The sequence below is a fragment of the Cariama cristata genome, unplaced genomic scaffold (assembly GCF_000690535.1).
Source record: "Cariama cristata isolate BGI_N322 unplaced genomic scaffold, ASM69053v1 scaffold4803, whole genome shotgun sequence".
NCBI lineage: Eukaryota > Metazoa > Chordata > Aves > Cariamiformes > Cariamidae > Cariama > Cariama cristata.
The window spans coordinates 1-20584 of NW_009606502.1; the positions used below are offsets into that span (position 1 = coordinate 1).

General features: G+C 45.7%; 1 protein-coding gene across 1 annotated transcript in view; it reads right to left on the minus strand.

Annotated features, from left to right (window-relative positions):
• Window positions 1-2815: 2815 nt before the first annotated feature.
• The window catches only part of TUBGCP2 (tubulin, gamma complex associated protein 2), a 37691-nt gene continuing 19922 nt past the window's right edge, over window positions 2816-20584 (minus strand). Inside the window, exons 11-18 of the mRNA XM_009696374.1 lie at window positions 19892-20064; window positions 18367-18495; window positions 16203-16323; window positions 11711-11854; window positions 10997-11125; window positions 9989-10152; window positions 3091-3197; window positions 2816-2951 (exon numbers count right to left, since the gene is read on the minus strand). Coding sequence (XP_009694676.1) covers window positions 3092-3197; window positions 9989-10152; window positions 10997-11125; window positions 11711-11854; window positions 16203-16323; window positions 18367-18495; window positions 19892-20064 — 966 coding nt within the window. The 3' untranslated portion in view covers window positions 2816-2951; window position 3091. The remainder of the gene's footprint in view (window positions 2952-3090; window positions 3198-9988; window positions 10153-10996; window positions 11126-11710; window positions 11855-16202; window positions 16324-18366; window positions 18496-19891; window positions 20065-20584) is intronic.

Genomic DNA, 20584 nt, shown 5'->3' on the forward strand with positions numbered 1-20584 from the left:
GATAGAGGGCTTGGGGTCACCATGGGGGGTTGAGCTGTCAGGGGGACTGGGGGGGACCGTGGGGCACTTGGGACCTTCCCTGATCCCAAAGGATCAGAGAGCCTGGGACCACCATGTGGGGCTGAGCTGGGAGGGGCACTGCACCCTGAGCTCTCCGCTCTGCCACGGAGCTGACTGCTGTCTCTCCCTTGGCCACAGAACATCCCAGGTTGGAAGGGACCTCTGAAGATCATCTGGTTCAACGTGCCGTGGGGAAAGGAAGCCTGGCAGCCTGGCTCATCTCGCACCCTGTCCGCTTGCATCTTGAAACCCTCCAGTGATGGGGACTCCACCACATCCCTGGAGAGGTTTTTTTTTTTCCAGTGAGTGCTTGTTCTCACTGTAACGTATTTCGTAAGCTGAGATGAAACCTCTCCTGGTGCAACCCATTGCCCCTTGTCTTCTCCATGTGGTAACTTGTGAAGAGAGAACCACCTCCTGCAAACTAATTTTTTAAAAATATATTTCTTGGTGTTTCAGGCCAGGGCCAGCCAAGAAATGCCACATTTAACTTTTGCATTTCACAAAAGAAGGGATCAGAAGCCAAATTCAGCTGTCGCAGAGCTCCATCACTAGGGACAAGCTTCCTCCAAAATGGCATGGAAACCACTGTAGCCAAGCACTGCTCCACTGTCTTCCTTCTTTCTCCCTGCAGCTTTTCTGTAATTCCCTCCTAAATAGACAAGTTTATTAATAAAACCAATAAATATTAAAGCTCCATGCTTTCACCCTCGACACTCCTAGTCATGTCTGTTCATAACTATCCAAAAGTTTCCAGTAGTGCTGTCCCCACCATGATGGTAACCCGTGTGAGGTGTGCGGTGCTGAGCTGGCCTCGAAGGAGCTACTGACCAACCCATGGTCTATGAAGTACTGCAAATAACCCGGTTCACCAGGGAGACACAAAGCGGCCAAATTGCGACTCTGCGCAAGGAGGTACCCGACTGCCGTGCTGTGGGGCTGCTGGGTTCAGACACAAGACCTTTTCTTGCCCTTCTCCTGGCACCTCCTGGCTTCTGGCGAGGGGAGAAGACCCACATCCACCTCCTGCTTGGGGCTGGCAGTAGGGCATCTGGTTCAGACTGAGGGCTGGTCTCGGAGAGGAGTGTGTAGATTTATGTGGACATCCATCCAAGCACCCCAAATCTTTAAAGTAAGGTAAATGCACATCCACATGCAGGCCATGATTTTTTGGGTAACTGGTTACCCGTCAACGTGTTCTCATGCAAACGTCGGGAGCCAAAGCTTGGTGTGATGCTGCCCCACCAGCATCACCACCTCTGCCTGGGGCTGGCATAGCCAGGGGGTCGCATCCAGCTAGCGGGATGTCGGTATGGGGTGCAACAAACAGGGGCGACCCAACCCTGGGGTGTAGGTGACCTCCCGGGGACTTTCTTGCCTGGGTATGGACCTGCAGGTTGCAGGGAGCAGCACCAGATCCTGTAGACGTGGAGCACCCACATCTCCCACAGAAGGGGTATGCAAGGAGGGGAGTCACCCTCCCTGGAGAGGGGGGCCTTTCCCCCCACCCCCAAAAGCTGCCAGAGGGGTGCACATAACCATCTGCATGTGTGGACAGGCGGGTGTGAGCAGGACTTCTTGGGACTACTCATAGATGGGTGCTTAGAAATTCGCTGTTGATTTTAAAAATTAACATTTCGGGAATATCTATTACTTCTGCTGAGACACAATGCTTGCTGGTTAATTATGTGTTATTAATCTATAAATGAGGTTTAATCCTCATTTAATTTAAATTGCACGAACAGAGTTTTTTCCTGCAACAGCCCCCATGCTGCTCATTAGTGTCAAAAATGTGCATGACCAACGGTGACAGAGCAAGGGACCAGGGGAGTCTCTCAAGCCTGAGATGCTGGGCACCAAGAAGCGAGCAGGTTCTTCCAGGAACCTGGCTCCTCTGCCTCTCCACCCTGAGCTCGAGGGACAGGCTGCGAAGTCTAGATCCACAGAAACTTCATGGAAATGGCAGGTCAACTTCTTCAAGCCTCCCTAGACTGAGAGGTCACCTCGGTGTGGGGAACACGAAACTTTCCTTTCCCCATGAACTGCCCAAGTCCTTTCCCTGAAGAGCCAGATGATGCCATAAGAGGTCTCCATCCTCAACCTCAACCTTCAGATGAAGGAATTCAGTCCTCCAGACTGGTGGTCTCCATCCTCTCCTTGGGTCTCTCCCTCTCTGTCAGGCTGGAGGATCAGGTTTAGGCCATCAGAGCAAAGAGAACCTAGCTCTTCCCTCTAACGTACTCTAGAAGGTCCTTGCAAAGGTGGAGGTGAGGCAGAGGAAGGGGAGATCATTAACACCAGCATTCAGGTCTGTATCCACAGCACTCGCATATCTTCCCAGGTTCCCACACTTGCCGCCGAGGCCTCTGGATCTCTGGCACCTGTCTTGGTTACCACGTCCTCCTGGGAGACACTTTTCTTCTCTTCCACCCTCTACCACACCTGCTCCCAAACCAGCTCCAGCAATTTTTATGGCTGCACAGCTCTGCAAGATACCCTGAAAGTCCTCTGCTGAGGACTCCGCCAATATGATACGAACATCACGTATTTGCTCATCAGCTCTGGACCCCATCTCACTGGTTAGAGCAGTTGATCAGCGTCATTCCAGCAATCCCCCAACTAGGCTCTCCTCCCAAAATGATTCCACATGGCAGCTAAGCAAGATCTCTGTGAGCCAACCAAAATTCAATATCACCTAAAGACTAATTTGCACCCTGAGTTCTGTTAACAGACAAAATAACCCCGATTTTTTTTTTTTAATTTATTTTACAACACACAAATACATCATTTTACAATGCAGTAAAAAAAAAAAAAAAAGGACTTAACAAAAGCCTCTCAGAAGAGAAAATCCACTACGTACATTTCAGGAGACGGAATATTACCCTGTCTCTCTAGCACAACCCTTAACAGTTCGTTTCTAGCGCTCGTTGTCAATGTAGAGGGTTGAGTACTCCTAGCTCAAAGCAAGAGAGTGTCCGGTTCTCTGTTGGTGCAGGAGATGGTGGCTGAAAGGGGCAGCAGCAGCCGGGCTTCACTGGGCAGGTACGGCCAGGTGGGGAAGCAGGGGAGCTGCCTTCTGGCTGCGCTCAGCAGACATGTGCTCCAAACGCTCTGTGTAGAACCCATTGAAGTCCAACCTGAGAGACAAAAAACCCAGAAGTTTCGGCAGCCTGTTGGCTCAACGTCACCCGAAAGCAGCACAGCAAGCTGAACACGCTGCCAAGGGCCCCCAAGAGCTCGGTGCTGCAAGTGCTGCAGCGCACATGCTCATCGAGGCGCTCACAGGCAGCAAGGGGATCCAAAAATACATAAATTCTTTTATAGGGTCAGACGAATTTTAGGACAAAGTTGGTTGAAACGGTGTGAAGTGAAGCAAAGCGGGAAGAAGCGGGGGATGCTCGCTTGTACAGCAAAGGGGTCTGCGCCACAGCACAGACCTCTCCGTTGGCCACACTCCCCATGCCCACACCGCTGAGCGCAGCCTTGCCCTCCCCCAATCATGGCCTCTGGAGGAGAAACCTCTCCCAGGGCATCACCGAGAGCTCCAGACCTGCCATCCCCGCAGGGGATTGCCCCAGGCTATGGCTTGTTCAGAGCGAGATGGGGATGTTTGCACTGTGCCACGCGTGTCGTTGGCGTGACCTCTTCTGTGCTTGTCCTTCGATGTTTGCACTGTGCCACGGGTGTTGGCGTGACCTCTTCTGTGCTTGTCCTTTGCCAACAAGCTAAATTTCAGCTGTTCTTTACAAGTGTATAAAGTACATTGGGAAGGACTAATTGCTGACAGCTTCTTCTCCAGAGCCACAGCTTGACCACACAGCCCTGGAGACGTGTCGCTCAGGGACAAGACACCAGGGGTGAGGGCTCCTCAGTCTCCACACCTTCCCAGTCACTTCCCACCACTCCTTAATACCACAGCCCACCACCAGTGAACTCCAGTATTAATTCCCATACGAAATCCATCGCATTATCCACTGTAACTGCCACGTAATGTTGCAGTTTCCATTACCACCACCTCCTTGCTACCACAAGTACGCTTCAAACAGATTGACGATTCAAGAAGAACAAGTAACTGTTCGGAAGATGCTCAGCCAAAATCACAAGTATTGCTGATACTTGTAAACGCCTCTCCAAAGCGGGCAACATCAGCAGTATCATAATCCTGTCTCCTTGATAACCCAAAACGATGCCACAAAACCACCCAGCTCCATGCCTGCTGTGACCTTCCTTAGGCAGACCTCTGCACTACGAAGCCAACTAAGACACATGCAGCTCCTAAAAACGTGTGCCCTGGAACACTAAGCAATAGTCGACATAAGCCTGTGAATCACACAAAAGTTACTCTCTTCAGTTCCCAAATTAAATTGCTCCAATACCAAATGAATGGGTACAATATTTGAGTTTCATGTTGCTTAACAACCTTACACAAACGGCAACAAATTGTTCCTTGACATTTTTTGGTGACTGCAGAAAACAGAGCCTCGACAGATGGAATTTATCTGTTGCTCTCTCCTGGTTGAAAAGCTTACATCTCTTTCATCCTTTAAGCATTGTACAAAGAAAACCCAACCCTGAGGCAGGCATATTTACCAAAATTTGATTCAAATAGAAGACCAGGATTCATCTACATCCTCGCTTTGAGGATCTGTTCCATTTCTAAAGTTGCTTTATTCCAAACTTCCTGAATTGCAGATTTTGATTTGCTTCCCTTTCAGCTATGTTTTTAGGGTTAAATGATCTTTGATAAATATCTCAACAGTTTGTGTAGTGCTTCCTCAAACTCTGCTTACACTTCAGTTTCTTGTTTTGTGGTTGGAACTTTTATTCACTGGGGTTTGCATCACTTCATACGTCCTACTGGTCTTACTCTAAGCTCAGTCATTGCCATTTCATCCAAACTGGTAAAGGAAGGATATCCGCTGAATGCTAACAGCACTTGATGGGTGAGATTTCTAAGCATTTAGAATTGAGTAATCCTTCTGACAAAGTCCTCTACGCTGTAATTCTTCTCCTTTTCACTACTGGGATGTGAAGGAGTGACTGGAGATTTTTCGGCAGTTGCCAGCCCTCTGTCAGCACTGCTACTGATGGAGCCAAGGCACCTGAGCAGGACTTCAGCACACTGAAGATCTGTGAGTTACATGTGAGCTTCCCTGCTTTGAGGGAAACCCTCTGGATCTCAGTCTTCTGCTGTTTGGTGCTACAAATACGATGGTTGTGTCTCAGTTACTCAGTACCATAAACTGAATAAATATTAAGCAGGATCAAATAAATAAAAGCACAGTACCAGACTTATGAATAAAAGCGATATTTTGTTTTCTATTTTACATGTTGACTATCACCCTTGAAAAGCAGTCATATCAAAAGGTTATAATTTATAAAAAAAGACTGGTATGTCTCATAAACTCTCCCGTCTCTCTGTCAAATATGTTATTTCAGATGCCAACAATCTCCGCTCTGGTTCTTGGGTTCCTGTTGCCATAGAGTCCAGGACTCAATCCAATAATCTCTACAGACCAAATGAGAGCTAAATATCACGTCTGGGCATTCATTGTGGGACTTCCACTCTTTAAAACATTACCGAGCAGCCTGTAGAAATGGAAAGACATGTTCTGTTGCATGGCCTGTTAACACACAGCATTTCAGATAAGGAAATGGGGACGTTTGATTTGTCAGTAAAGGTCCAGCTATGTTCAACATCTTGGTGAAGACTTACATGGTCCCAGACAGTTCAAACTGGGGGACAAGACAGTGATGACAGTCCTGACGGCATAAAGACCCAGTATTTCCTCTGCAGCCCTTGAATACAACTGGAGCATGGAAATACCAGGGGACAAAGGACTCAGACTCTCTTCTGGACAGCTGGTTGGAGGTTAGGTCACCATTCTCAATGCAAATTGCTAATGGAAGCATTTTTGTTTTTTCACAGCCCGCCTGAATCACCACACTTCTCCTTTCTCCTGAAGCAGGAAGTACTCGCTGTAAAAACCAACCTCTCCGTATCTGGAAGAATTGGCTCCAGAGCTTCCACAGCTCAGGAGTCACCTCCTGCCACAGCTAACGCTTGTGTGCGGTCTGTGAAACACGAAGGCGTCTGGTGGAGATTAGCTCCTGGCCATGGCACCACGGACCCACAATCGAATGAGACACACAGCCAGTCTCCATGGTGCAGCATCAGCTTGTTCCACCGCCCTGGCAGATGCATCAGGTTGACACAAGGGTAGGGACACAATGATAAAAGAGTTGAACCTCTGATGCTAAGTGCAGGAGCAGTGCTGGAAGGAGGATGCTACCTGAGGTACTGCCAGAAAAGGCCTTAGCTCAGTGTGTGGCATCACACGTGATAAAGTGTGATGGAAGGCTGCAGGACTTCTGCTGCTGCATGATGTAAAGACTGGTCAAGGACTTGACACTGCTGACTTCTTGAGTAAGCTGAGAACCAACTCCGGCCTTGGACTGAGCTGGGTGATCCCACCAATGGGATGATCTCCACATGTCTTTGCAAGACTCAAGGACTGTGGGCTCATGATGATCTTCTATTAAAAGAGCAGGCAACTTGGCCTTCAACGCTGTGTTGGTCGTGCCCTGTGTGACTTGCAATGATGTCCAAGTGGCTGGACCATGGAGTTAGTTGCCATTAAGATCCCCTGGATGGAGCATCATAAAAAAGCCTGTCAGTTAGAACTTGTACTGGTAACGACAAAAATGTAAGCACTTGATAAAGAAGGAGGCAGAGCTGGGGCACTGAGGAGGAGTAAATGTTGTCGCCTGGATGACTCAACTGCTTGTGGGCTTGATCCTTGCACCTAGGCTGATGCTGGATACTACCATGACACCTAGGAGTGATGGCAGCGAGGAGAGTCTAAGAGCTTAATCCCTTTGGCCTGTCAATTTTTCTACAGATGAATCCTGCCTGCAATCTACAACAGTCCAATGACGCTGAACAGCGATGCTCAGGCAGATGACGGTTGACATGAAATGTTCAGAAGGCCTTGATAAGCTGCACCATCATTTCCTAAAAGTTTTTGCAGAGACTTGGTTGTCCTGGTTAGTCCTGAAAGGAACAGCAATCACTTGTACAGTTGGGATCTGCACTCACAGCCACAAAAAGAGTCTTTGAAGAATTTCCAAGATGAGAAGGAGACCTCAGACCCTGGTGACTTCAGAGGTGGAGTGAATCAGAGCTATTAGGACTGTGGAGAAGGGGTCCTCACCTACCTTCCCATTTCAGGGACTGAGTGTCAACCAATAAGGGCAGTTCTGGTGGTAGGAAGATAAGCTCCTACCCTGCCAGGGAATGGAAGCAGGAGAGTTCAGAGCAGCAAGCAGTTCTGTGGCACTACATTTCCTTTCAGATGCCTGTGAGTAACCCTGTCCTCCTTAAATACGGAATAAAATCCTACAAGGAAAAAGAGAAGACATGTAATTCTCTACAGTGTTGTGGGACCTGGTGGGCTAGACGCTATTCCTGGAAGCACCCATGGTAACAGGGGTAACAGGTTTTAGTGTTCAACCTTGGTCTCAGCTGTGTGACCACGTCTCAGATAGAGCAGCAGATGCTAACACAGGAGGCCAGGGGCTGTGTAAATGCATAGTAGTCGTTGGTCAAGAAGTTCTCAGAAGTAAAGGCCAACTGGAAACCCGGTCTCCTGCTGGAATACTTCATAAAACAGTGTTTGCAAAGGTTCGTACCAGGAATCCTGGACAGCCCTGTCAGATGCTGTGAGAAAAGGACAATGAAAGCTTCAAGAGACACAGCATGAGGAGAGGACAACAACCCGCTTCAAAAAAAACATTCCTGAAAACTTTTCTCTCTCTGTTTTCAGGTGTAGTACATCTCAGCAGAGGTGTAAGGGTTATCAGCCAGTCATAAAAGACATCTGGCACAGAAAGGCAGCGAACACAACTTAATGGTTGCAGGTTGATCTTCTTATGGTTTTCCGAAAGATTAAAGGATGAGAATGCCCAACAAAAAGCACAGTTCACAAAGACCAAAGCAGAGGAGCAATAAGACTACATTTAAACAAAACAAAACAAATGACAAAGCACAGGTAGAAGAAAGCTCAAAGTACGCTTTAGTCCTATATGGTTAAAAAGAACTACATAAGGATCTACTCTGTTCTGTGCTAAGTATCAAAGGGGTTGGGGCATGAATCCCTACAGCACCAAGAGAAGAAAGAAACTGATAACTGGCGATTACCCAGTTATCAGGCACATTTATGAACAAAATTACCTATCACTGACAACTGATTCTAGCATATCTACCACTGAAAAGCGTTACAACTTCAGATGAAAAACATTCTTAAAAGTAGGGAGTACTCCTTGGTAAACCAAGGGTTTTCCTCAGAAAAAGATGAAAGGAAACAACACCTAAAAATGACCTTGATTTCTGGCTAGTCCTGTAAGAGCTGTTTACAATTGCTTACACATGAAAATAAGGCTACACACAAGCTTACAAGCAGCATGAAGAAACTACTGAATGTTTAGGATGGCTTTGTTTTCTGTGCCCTAGCTGACAGCAATGACAAAGAAGGTAAGTCTCAAGTGTTCTAGGCTCACACACACCGTAACAGCGTAAATGTGTCTATTAGGCTTATAGACGTACATCAAGCACTTAAAAAGAAATGTTGGTGTTGAAATATTTTGTATTCATTAAAATCCTAGCCTCTTCAAATTATGCCTGTATGCAATATATATCTTGCCTCTTCACTGGAAAAAATAAGTCACTGCAAAAATTAATTGGTTTTTGGTTGTGCCTAACAGTCTGCAAGCAGCATTTCTGAAGTGTCACAGTCTTTACCAGGTGTGAGGTGGCTGGTGTCCAGCAGCTCTTACATGTGACTTCCACTAAGGTGACTCTGAATTAAGAGATGTCAGCTCCTGACCCTTGCTTGCCTTCTTATTCTGTGGTTATATGCATGCCTCAGCTGAATATTTCCAATCTGCAGACCGCTTGGCTTCATGGGTGCTTAACTCTTGAAAAACATACTTCAGCCACAAACACTAAAAGCTGCTCCCAGTAGCAAACTCCATAGTTGCAGTTATTTCGGTTTATTCTGTTTATTATTCTGTCCTGTTATTTTTATTTCCTAAAGCGCTGGTAGCAGGATCAGAGTGAGAAGCGTTCTGCTTGCACATCATGTGTTCAACTCAAAGTAATGCTCCTAAAGCATTATCTGGGGTTCTTCAAAGCTAGAAGTACCAGGGCAGGTCCCTCCACGCTACGCCAATCTATAACACAGATCTTAAAAAGCCCACTAACGCTAATAGGTACGACTCTTTTAGCAAAAACAAATGTTAATCATTCCAAAGGTGGCCTTGGGCACCACGTTTTATTGAAAAAGAAACACAGAGGTTATAAACCTAGCAGCAAAACCTAGATCTCCTTCTCTCTCTCTCCCCCTCCCTCCCTCCGTCCCTCCTCTCTCCTCTCTCCTTGCAGTGTATCTTGTGTACCTGACTTTTAGGTATTACCAGAGGAATTTTTATTTCTAAGAAGCTAGTAAGTATGGGTAAGGCCACAATAAAAACATATTAAGGGATGCTTATTTAAATAAATATAAGACGTGAACTTAAAACAAAATAGTCACTTATGATCAATCCCTTGCATGGTTTTCTCATCTTGGAATACTTACATTGTATTCAGGAATCAGCTTATTCACTGTCTACACGGTGAGACAACCCCCAAGAAAACTAACACTTGCACTACAACATTAATAGCCAAATTTCACATAATTTAAAGGAATGTGTGGGTTGTTTTTGTTTTTTTTTAAAGCCTTGGGTTGAAATGCAAAGCAGTATTTCTTGTGATTTCAGTGTTTTCATTGATAGGGCAGACAAGCACAGTTATAAACACCAATTATTCTTCCTGAGCTGAATTTGGGAACGACAGGAGGGGAAAGTTACAGAGACAAAACTACTGGATCACCTGTAGATGATGTTGAGCATGCTGTGCTCACAGTCATTGGTGCTGTAAACGCTCAGTTTGTCCAACAGGTCCAGCAGATGTGTTGAGAAATTGCTATCAAACTTGTTGATCGTCGCTTCAAAGCCAGATGTCAGGTGGAGGTTGTCTGCATGCTCTGCTAAAAGCTATCAAGACAAAGGCATAGTGGCTCCATGTGCCTGCTGATTCGCATTTCCCAAAGAGATGCATTTATTCCTTCCTTACTTCCTAACCTGCTCAAAAATACTGCCGTAAAACTTAACACTTGCTCAGTCACTAAAATAAATCTTTCAAAACAGTTGCAAGGTCCTTGGTGGCTAAAAACCTTGCTACGCCTGTCTGAGAGTTATCTTCAAATATATGCTGTCATTATTTATTTTCAAGCAGGAGGAAAAGCCAGTAAGCAGAAAGTGAGTGTTGTCTTAGACAGGTTGTAACCTTCGGAGAACTCTGACTGCCTTGCAGTGTGATAGACCCTACTAGCTGTGTGTCAGAGAGGGGTTTTTGGCGGGACAGGAGGCAGTCTGCTAACTGCAGAGCACGCCAAACAAATTGCTTAGTAGGTGTGCATCTAGACAGAGAAACATGGACAAGAAATACTCTAGATATGAAAGGGATGGGCTGCAAAGAGTCACACCCGACAGTTTATTGGCTCATCCATCATAAAATGCTAGTTCTGGAAATAAGAAAGTTCTTGAGTTGCAGAAAGCCTGTATGTGGGTACCTGCCGCACAGCTGAAAATACAACGAAGAACTTAAAAACAAGCGCAGGGACCGCTGTGGGAGACAGGGTCTTCAAAGCAGACTTCGAGAACACCATCAGCACTCCACACTGCCCTCAAAAATGCCCACAATTCTGCAAAGATTCTGCTTTTGGGGCCAGAAACTAGGAAGGTCTATCTGCAAGAGGTAGGACAGCCACCCTAACCAGACTGCAACCCAGGAAGCATTCACAGAGGAAAGGGCCCAGCCGTCCACCCTCTGTCCCACCTTGTTAGTCAGCTTCTTCTTCGCAGTCTCTTCAGCACGCTCCTCCTCTGTCGGCGGGCCCAGCATTGTGCCGTGCTCTAAGGTGAGCCGGTCCATCTCATTATCCAGCTTCATGCTCTGAGTGAACCTCTTAGAAGGGCAGAGGGTTGGGGAAATGGTTAGATCCTCCCATTTTTTGAATTACGGCAAAGCATGAGGCTGACTCAGTTCTGCCAGCCCTGCAGCTAGCTAACTCCCATGAAAGAAATACTCTGAGATTAAATTTACAATGTTCATACACAAAGCTCCCTAAACCCAAAGGAAGGTAATTTTTTTTTAAAGCTATGGGCTCCCTGAGATGCTGGCTAGAGTGTGCCCACAGAGATCAGTCTCCATGGGTCCAATCGTCAGTCCTTGCCTAACCCTCAAAAGAGCATGCTAAAAACTACAGAACCCTACAATTTACACCTCAAATTTTGCCGCAGGACTGGCTAAAGAGAGGTAATTTGGTTCATATGAACCTGATCCCAACACTGAAAAAAAGGACCATAGAGAATTTTGTGGAGGGAGAAGCCACAGAAACCATTTGGGATGAGGGTCTAAGCAGTCAAGCTCTAAAGCCTGCTGGCAGGAGGAACAGAGGGTCTTCCACGTGCATCAAGGACAAGCAGTGTTGAGCTGAAAAAAGGGACTGTCACAGCAGCAGCATGGTCAATATGGGGAGGCTGTACATACCTGCATGCAGTTTGTGAACATGACACAGACAGACATCAGCTTGGAGAAGATCTTCAGCAGCTCCGGGTTGGTTAGCATGCAGTCCTTCAAGCAGTTATCCAGGAAGCTCGTGTGGTGGCTCAGGACATCATCAATATTAGAAGCCTGTGACAGGACAGTACAATAATGAAAAACCAAACGAGGACTGCTGTGCTACACCGGACCAAAGCTCCCTACCTCTGACAGTGACCTCTCAGACATGCTCTAGGGCATGCCAAGATACTTCTCCTGTACCTTCCAGCTTTGAGAAACATCCTGAGATGGAGACTGTATTTGCGTTACTGTATTCACAGGCTTCTTACCTTTGATGTGTCACATCACCTTTTCAACCAAATTATGCTTTCTTTAATAATCCAAACCCTCCACTGGAAAGGAGGCTCAGGATGGAGTTATCTGCTTTATGAACGTGCATTTCTTTGGCTTTTAAATGTGCTTGTCAAGCCCACTCCCACTTTCACAATCTCAGTAAAGTCTACTGTAGTAAGTGGAAAAGAGAAAAATAAATCAAAGAACTTTAAATGTCAGTAAGTTTACAAGGCTTAAAACATACAGGTTATTCAGAAACATGTTTTAGGAGCACAGTAAGGAACTAGGAAATGCAGTGTTGCAAGGATTCTGTAAGAATTTTGTTCAGCTCTGCTACTTCAATGGGCTGTTTCAGTCTTGAGTTTTAAATGACAGATTAAAACCCCTCTCTCACTCTGTACAATTATGGGATGGGCCGAAGCTGAAAACACAAGTCAAGCTTGGGAAAGAACCATAGGACTGAAATTGCCAAGGCATCCGCACTGCTCTGTCAGGATCAGAGCCAAAAAAAACCCCATAACCTTTTAAACAACTAGTACAGAACAGGGATAAACGCTGCTCTCTAATGCAGCGAAGATGCTAGTTGTGCTGATGAAGACAATGATGTTGTGAACATGAAGATACTAGTTATGTTTTTAGGAAGAAAGTAGTCTGTAGGCTACGGAGGTTAAAGAGCCAGTTCTGCATCCTCTGTTTGGAAATAAATGATGCTTTTATTTAAATCGAGGAAGATTTTACTCAGTAGCTGGGTATATGTCATCCCTGGTGAGCAGCAATTTTAAAGGACTGCATAATAAACTGATTGCTGAAACAGCTTCTTTAGCTGGCAGCGTTGAGGTGTTCGCCCCACAGGTGCCCATATCACAACAATGCCTAGAGCCAGACTTTTCCTGCCCTGGCCCCGGTGGAGGGCATGCTCCATCTCCCAGAGATTTAAAAGCCTTAAAGGATACTGATGAGGATGGGAGACAAATATACATTTGCCCTATGTCTCAAAGACTTTGCTAACTTGCCAAAAAACTTTCTCAGTTTCAAGTGATGATTTGCGTACATATTCACATCACGGGCATCTTTGAGTCGTTACTACTGCACTAGTACTCAGAGAAGCCCTTCATGTACAGAGCAATGGTAGAAATGCTCCTCAAGGTTTCAGAAATGAAGTGCACAGTGAACGCATGGACAGATCTCCTTTTTGCCACACAGCCATGGAAACACCTTTCCCCAGTGCCAACAAAGTCATTTTATACCTGCTACTTCAACATCTCTGGCAGGCTAAAGAGGCTCACAGATGTTGCATAGTGAGGGAAAAATTCTGCTCACTTGGGCTATCAAAAAGGTTTGGTCTATAGATGTTCTTGGGAATTGTCTCCTCCAAGAAACAGTATAAACTGGCAAATTCCTTTCTGGAACTGAAATAAAAATGCTTCAACACCACTGTATCTCTGAAGGAGCAGAGAAACTCAATGGCTGATGGCCAACGCAGAGAGGGATCTTCAGACAGAAAGTCTTTGCAAAAACTCTGGCATCAGGAGATTGTCTCTTCTGAACAGGGGATGCTGTCAACACAGACCACGTGCCTACTGGATTTAACAGTCCCTTCTAAGACACCTGGAATCAGCAGAGACTGAAAGGAAGCCCTACCTGAAATCAGGATGGAAGAACCCAGGATAGGATAACTTGAATAAGTGCCTCAATGCAAGTAAAGTAAACTGAGTATTGTATTTTGCAAACCTAAACTTACAACAAAATTAAGAAGCAAGTACACTTCTCTCAGATCATCTAGGAGCTTGATCTCTTCTTGTTCAGATGTCCTCATCAAGAATACGCAGAGATGCTCACAATCCTAGACCTGATACCTCCTGTGAATTCTCCATGAAAAAGAATGACAGGGCATCAAAACCTGTTGGTTAGTTGACCTCAGAACAACTCCCCAATACACAGTAGAAACTAAGATAGGGTCAGTTGATGTTGAAGATTCACAAGGCTCATCAGAGCTGCCAAGAGAGCTGCTGTGGCTTAATGCAGATTGCAGAAGGAGTGTTGGGCTGTTTGGCATGTCAGATAAATGTTTTTCACGGTGTAAGAAGAAAAAGATACGCAACCCAGAGTGTCTGATCACAGGATGACTACCAGAGGGAAGAATAACAAGGTGATGTACATCACAGTAGCTGGGGCGCCCTAACACTAGCCCCAACATAGCAGCACCACAGTGGGTAAGGAAGCTGAGAAGGACCATGAGGAATGCAGTGTCCCTTGGGATAAGGAAAAAGACTACAGCCATCACAGATGTTACGCTGCAAAATAAGAAACCTTGAGGAATGGATCACTGATCATCTGCTTTAATTAAACACAAGTTCACTGCCTGGCACAGCCTTTGCCTGTGCTGAGTGCCATACGCCAAGACAATCGTCATACAAAGCTCAGGGATAGCACGTTCTAAGGGCCTTCTCAAGTTGCCTCCTGGCATGGAGGAGATGGCAGCAGGTCGGACTCCCTCCCTTGGCAAAGCCCTCCAACACTATTCCACCAAGCTTTGTATCCTTGAGCCCTTTGGCAGACCTTAACAACATACCCCCGGCCAACGCAACGCATCCCTGCAGCCTCATGCTATGAAAATAGCTACAATACAGCCCTCCCCAGACTGCTGCAAACACTTGAAACAGGAAGAACACAAAATGATTGTATGTTAGCACTGCACAGGACCCAGTGGAGATATCTGCTATGTAAGGTGGAGCAGACTGCCTACGTCTCTGCCCTTGTTTTAGGCACCAGTGCAGAAGTAACCTAAGATGCCATCCCCGCTCTCTTTTTCCTCCCACAAAGACTTGTTTGTATGCCAGAAACCAGCAGCAGTCAGGCAGGTCTACTGGTGCTGAGAGGCGAGGCAACCAGTGCCCTGGCCCCAGCATACATTCCTGAGGAGCGAAGAAGCTATGGGCTGGGCCCAGGCTGATGGCAAGGAAGACAACATATATTTGCAGCATTGCTGTGGCTTTCACTAGATCTGCCAGTGCTCAAGCATCATCCTTCGCTTGTCTAATGAACTTCCACAGTAACTCTGTATGCCCCGAAAGTCTAGATCTTTACCATAGTCAGGTAAAAAAGGAAGGGAGAGAAGGGCTGAGAATAGCCCTTGATCTGTTGGTGACAGATTTTTTTCTCTGTTGTTGAGGATGGAATCAACAAATCTGACATGAATGAAACCAGGTATGAGAAGACCTTTATGGGCTTCCTGACCAGCCTGTTCTGAAAGGTAAACTCCCAATGACTTCTCATTCTTGGTTTAAAACAGGCAGGTAGGACATTAGCTGAGAATGTGTTCCCCTCTGAGATAATAAAGGCATCTCACATGCCCATTAGGAGCTAAAAACTGATTCTTGCAGTTCTTGCTAGGGTGAAGAGTTAACTTCTGGAGAAGACATGGACTTAGATTAGTGAACCAGAAATATACTGTAACACACCTGGAAAATCCCACAGCTCAGGGCATTACATCTCTGTGAAAGGAACCAAAATGATGCCAGGCATGCTTTGCCCAGATACCCCCTCATCAGGCATAAAAACCGGTGAGAAGTGAGCTTAGACTCTCCCAGATACCACCGGAGTAGAAAAGTTCTCTAGCCTTGCCCACCTGCAGTGGGAATACCCATGTGGAATAGCCATCTGAATAAGGAAGGCCCTGTTTTATAACAGATAGCCCTAACATGCCAGTCCTTGGCCGCTCCATCAAAGAGAAAGCACAGACTTTGCTTTTAAGAACACTGTAAGTCAGTCAAGGAATCAGTTGAAGATGTCTGGGCCTGTTTACGATCTTTGCACCCTGCATCCTTCTTCCTTTTCCATAGTTTTCTTTCTTCTGTGTACGGTGATGTTCAGCACAATAACACCTTTACATAACAGGGTGCAGATTATGAGCTGGTCATAAATAGGAGGATGCAGCAGAGGAAAGGGATATATGACTAATAAAGGAGAAAGGTGATGCAGAAGAGTAGCACTCTTTGCAGTGTGATAAGAACAGTTCCCAGATACTTAAGTGCTTCCAACAAAATTAACAGACATTTGCAGTAACTGAAATTAGGCAGTTTTTCCCTATATTCAATTTGTTAACTTAAGACTTCCATTCCAACTTCCCTCAGGCACACATACTCACCAGCTTCAAGTTCTTCTCAAGAATGTGCCATGTTGGCTCCATCACTTCAAACATCATGTAATACTGGATATTCTGTACAAAATTCAGCATCCGCTGCCGCAGTGTGAAAGCACCAGCAAACCTAGGGGAGAAATCACACCCACACAACTTAGAGCTAGCAAATGCCATGGAGAACTATCACCAGGCTTGCACAGTCAAGTAGAGCTAAATATTTCTGTCCTAGCAAATTCACTGCTGCAGTGTGAGAGGGATTACAAAGTCAATGCAAACCATTTCTGATTATTTTCCACATATTCAAATGGCTTTCCCTCAATTACTAGGGTCAGAGTTTAGAACCTGTTGTAGACTGGACAATTACTCTGAGTATTTGCTTACATTGAACTAAAATTTTAATATTAAATATTAAAGCAATTTCACTTGTGTAACTACCGAGTGAGACAGGTATTCATTAGCAGGGCAAAATTTAACAAGATAAATGGTTCATGTTTCTTTCCAGCCTTAGTTGTTGAATGAACACTTAAAAATATTCTATGCCTTGCATCAGTATGTTCAGGGGATCCAAATATTTAATCAAATCACCTGCTACCTAGGATATTTAATTCAATTTCATGTTAAAAATAGAATGGTGGGATTATATAGAGGTTCTTTCAGTGTTAATTTATGCAGGCTCTGTGACGGCAACTAAGAACTGACTTCAGCAAACTGGGACAGGTCACCGGAGAGGTGGGGGATACCCACTCTAGGAGTTTTTAACCACAGCTGCCCTGTCCCCTGCTGATCAGAGTCATTCTGTGAGCTGGAGGTTGGACTAGAGACCCTCACAAGTCTCTTCTGCTAACAGCTCTACGATTACAGGAGAACCAGAGCTACAATCATGTTGGCTGAGGTCAGTGCCAAGGCAGCCGAGGTCACCTTGTGACAAAAAAGTGTCACTGGCAAGGCAGAAGGTATGACCTTGCAACTCTGGGGTCTGTCTCACTCTCCGAACAGGTGCCTCCAGCACCTGGAGTGCAGATCCAAAGACTAAAATCTACCCTCACAGATGGAACAAGATAGAACGATTTGAGCAGGCAATATGCACTTGCAGCCCAGAAAGCCAATCGTATCCTGGGCTGCATCCAAAGCAGTGTGGCCAGCAGGTCGAGGGAGGGGATTCTGCCCCTCTGCCCTGCTCTAGTGAGACCTCTCCTGCAGTACTGCCTTCAGCTCTGGGGTCCTCAGCACAAGAAGGACATGGACCTGTTGGAGCGAGTCCAGAGGAGGCCACAAAGATGATCTGAGGGCTGGAGCACCTCTCCTATGGAGAGAGTCTGAGAGTTGGGGTGGTTCAGCCTGGAGAAGAGAAGGCTCCGGGGAGACCTTAGAGCAGCCTTCCAGTACTTAAATAAGGCTTATAAGAAACATGGGGATAGACCTTTTAGCAAGGTCTGTTGCGACAGGACAAGGGATAATGGCTTTAAAATAAATGAAGGTACATTCAGACTAGATATAAGAAATTTTTCACTATGAGGGTGGCAAAACACTGGCACAGGTTGTTCAGAGAGGTGGCAGATGCCCCATCCCTGGAAACATTCAAGGCCAGGTTGGATGGGGCTCTGAGCAACCTGATCGAGTTGAAGATGTCCCTGCTCATGGCAGGGTGATTGGACTAGATGACCCTTAAAGGTCCTTTCCAACCCAAACCATTCTATGATTCTATGATTTTCAGGGAATACAGCCCACCAATTTTGCCTTATTAAATTTGTATCACACCAAAACCTCAAACATTCACCAAGCTGTGCCAAGGTCACGAGTCCTACTAGTCTGGTCAGAAGAGAGGGATGTTGCTTTTAAACTACTGAGGTCCATACTAATCTTGCTGATGCTAAAGTAGTGATGAAGACGATGTCCTCTGCAGCAACTGTTCAGGTTTTAATGAGCTAACCCTAAAGATCACCTTCTCCTTTTCAAAACTTCATGCCAACAAGAGGAACGACCTGAGCAGCACAAAGGTTATTGAGCAGACTGAAACCCAGAATGTTACATTTTGACCTCTCTCAGCCTGTAAGAAATGTGTAAGGATCTTTTTCATGTCAAAATGATCTGATCCATGTCATGACATACCTAACTAGCAAGAAGGAAACCCTAAACTTCACATCTGATCCAGCAGAAAAAAAGGCCATACCACTTAGCTGAATGCAAGGAGAATTGCTTGGCAGTCTTATTGCTGATCCAAACATTGCACAACTGTCTTTCCACATGTTTGCAATAGAACATGTGTCTGAAAAGCATCTGGTATCTTGTCAGTGCTTTCCTGGAAAGAAAGGAGAAACCCATGCAGATTAAGCCTTGTTCTGATTGACAGACTAAGCTGTGAAGGCTGAGGCTGCTCAAAGGCAAAGAGACTTTACACAATATGTTCCTTACGCCTTCAGACATACACAGATCCGCACTGAGACAATTCAAACCAAAGAGAAAAAAAATCCCACGTTTGTAACCATCCCAAAGAATTTCTCTCCAAGGAGTCCCTCCTCCGTATTTCCTGCCAGCGGGTACATCACCAGCCTCCTCCTTCAAGTCCCTCGAGCTACCTGCAGAAAGGTCACTCACACAGATGCTGGGATGGAGGGCTGAAAGCCTGCGGTCATGTACCCACTGCACTATGACTGCTGCGATCACCAAAACAATTCACCAGGATTTTCCAAAAAGATGAAGAAAAAGCTGTAACCAAGCTACAGGCAGCAGTACCCCGCCAGTGATGCACTGTCAGAAGCAGATGGGGATGCTTATTTATAGCTTCAGGGGCTGGATTCAAGTCTGCATTCAGACATTTCAGTGTAGGTGTCTACAGAGCTCCAGTCGATACAGTTCATGAAACCTTACCAAATAGTATTTTCACTTCCATAGCTACCATTAGAGTCAATACACTAAATATGAAGGAAAGAGACATCATTTCAAAAGTATCACGTCATTAGAAAAGTCCCACTGTGTCAACTGATTTTTTTAAAGGGGAAATTAAGGGACAAACTAATTGTTGGTATTTAACAACTCCACATCTGTCACCCTGTTCGTGTAACACTGCTTGTCGCATTTGCCCTGGTTCACAGCAGCAGGTCTGCCAGTGTTTCTCCAGGGAAACAGGAGGCAAATCCCTGCAGAAAAACGAACGATTCAGTCCCTCACAACTCAATTAAATGCAAAATAGCTTGCTATAGCAATTCTGACAACAGCCTGCATCCTTCTAGTTTGCAACCAGGGATATCAGAAAGTGCATTTTTTTCCACTCTCCACGTTTGAGAAATGTCTGATTCTTGCATGGAACCCCTCTTGTGAGAGTTCATATTCTCGGGGGAGATACTTCAGAAAGCCATGGACAAATGAAAACTGGTTGACCAGTCACAAGTAAAACCAGGGATCAGACTGAGAAAGCATCCTTTGATCTATGTCTTCCCACCATTTGAAACGAAAGTTTGACTTTCTAAGCATGCCTTAGATACGGTCTAGTAGGGCTCTACTGAAGAGACAACCATATTCCACAGCCTACAAGTAGAGCAAGCAAGGCTCAACAACTCCAAAGCATTCCTTAGTAGTCAGCAAATTATAACGTCACTTTAAAGATACAGGCTTTCCAGTACTTTGCTGTGTGGAAACCTGCTTCAACGCCATGCAGAAGCTTCTGCCTTTTTTCCTTCAGTGGACTGATACCTTACCTGTTTATAATAAGGGACAGAGGCCACTTAACAATGTAGTCAAAGGAAAATGCTTCCAGACCGCTGAGAGTGAGCTCCGTGGGATCTGCACTGATAATGGCCTTCTCCTGTTTCGTCTCTATGGCCAATACTCTCAAGAGCTGTGTAATGAGGTCATGGGGCATCAAGTCAATCTATAAAGTAAGAGCAGGAAAAAAATGAAGCCACAGGATACTCACAACTACTGCGTAGCAACAAGACGTGTGGCAGAACTGCAAATGATCAGCCGCTCTCAAGTCACCAGACCAAACTAGGAAGCAATAGTGAACGGTATGATCTGGAATAGAGCAGCAGACACCAGAGCAGTATCACTGTAGTGTTTAACAATCAGCATACAACACACTGCTCCAGTGATCACTCTCCCTTGCCCTCAGCCTCTGTACAGTCTATTCAGATCTCACACTCCACAGGCACAGTTTCTCTGCTGCTTCACATCTGTAAAAATACGCAATCGTTAACAGGGAGAACTTCTAATCACCTGTACTCCAAAGCGAGCACCCAAGCTGAGAATAAGCATGAGAGACACACTGCTGCTTCCACCTCAACCTGAGGCAACCCAAAAGCACATTCTCCGTGTTCAGCTGCCAGCAAGAAAATGAAGTCCCTTGTCCAGGGTGGGTGCTTCCAGTTGCTAATCTGGATGAAAGAGGACTT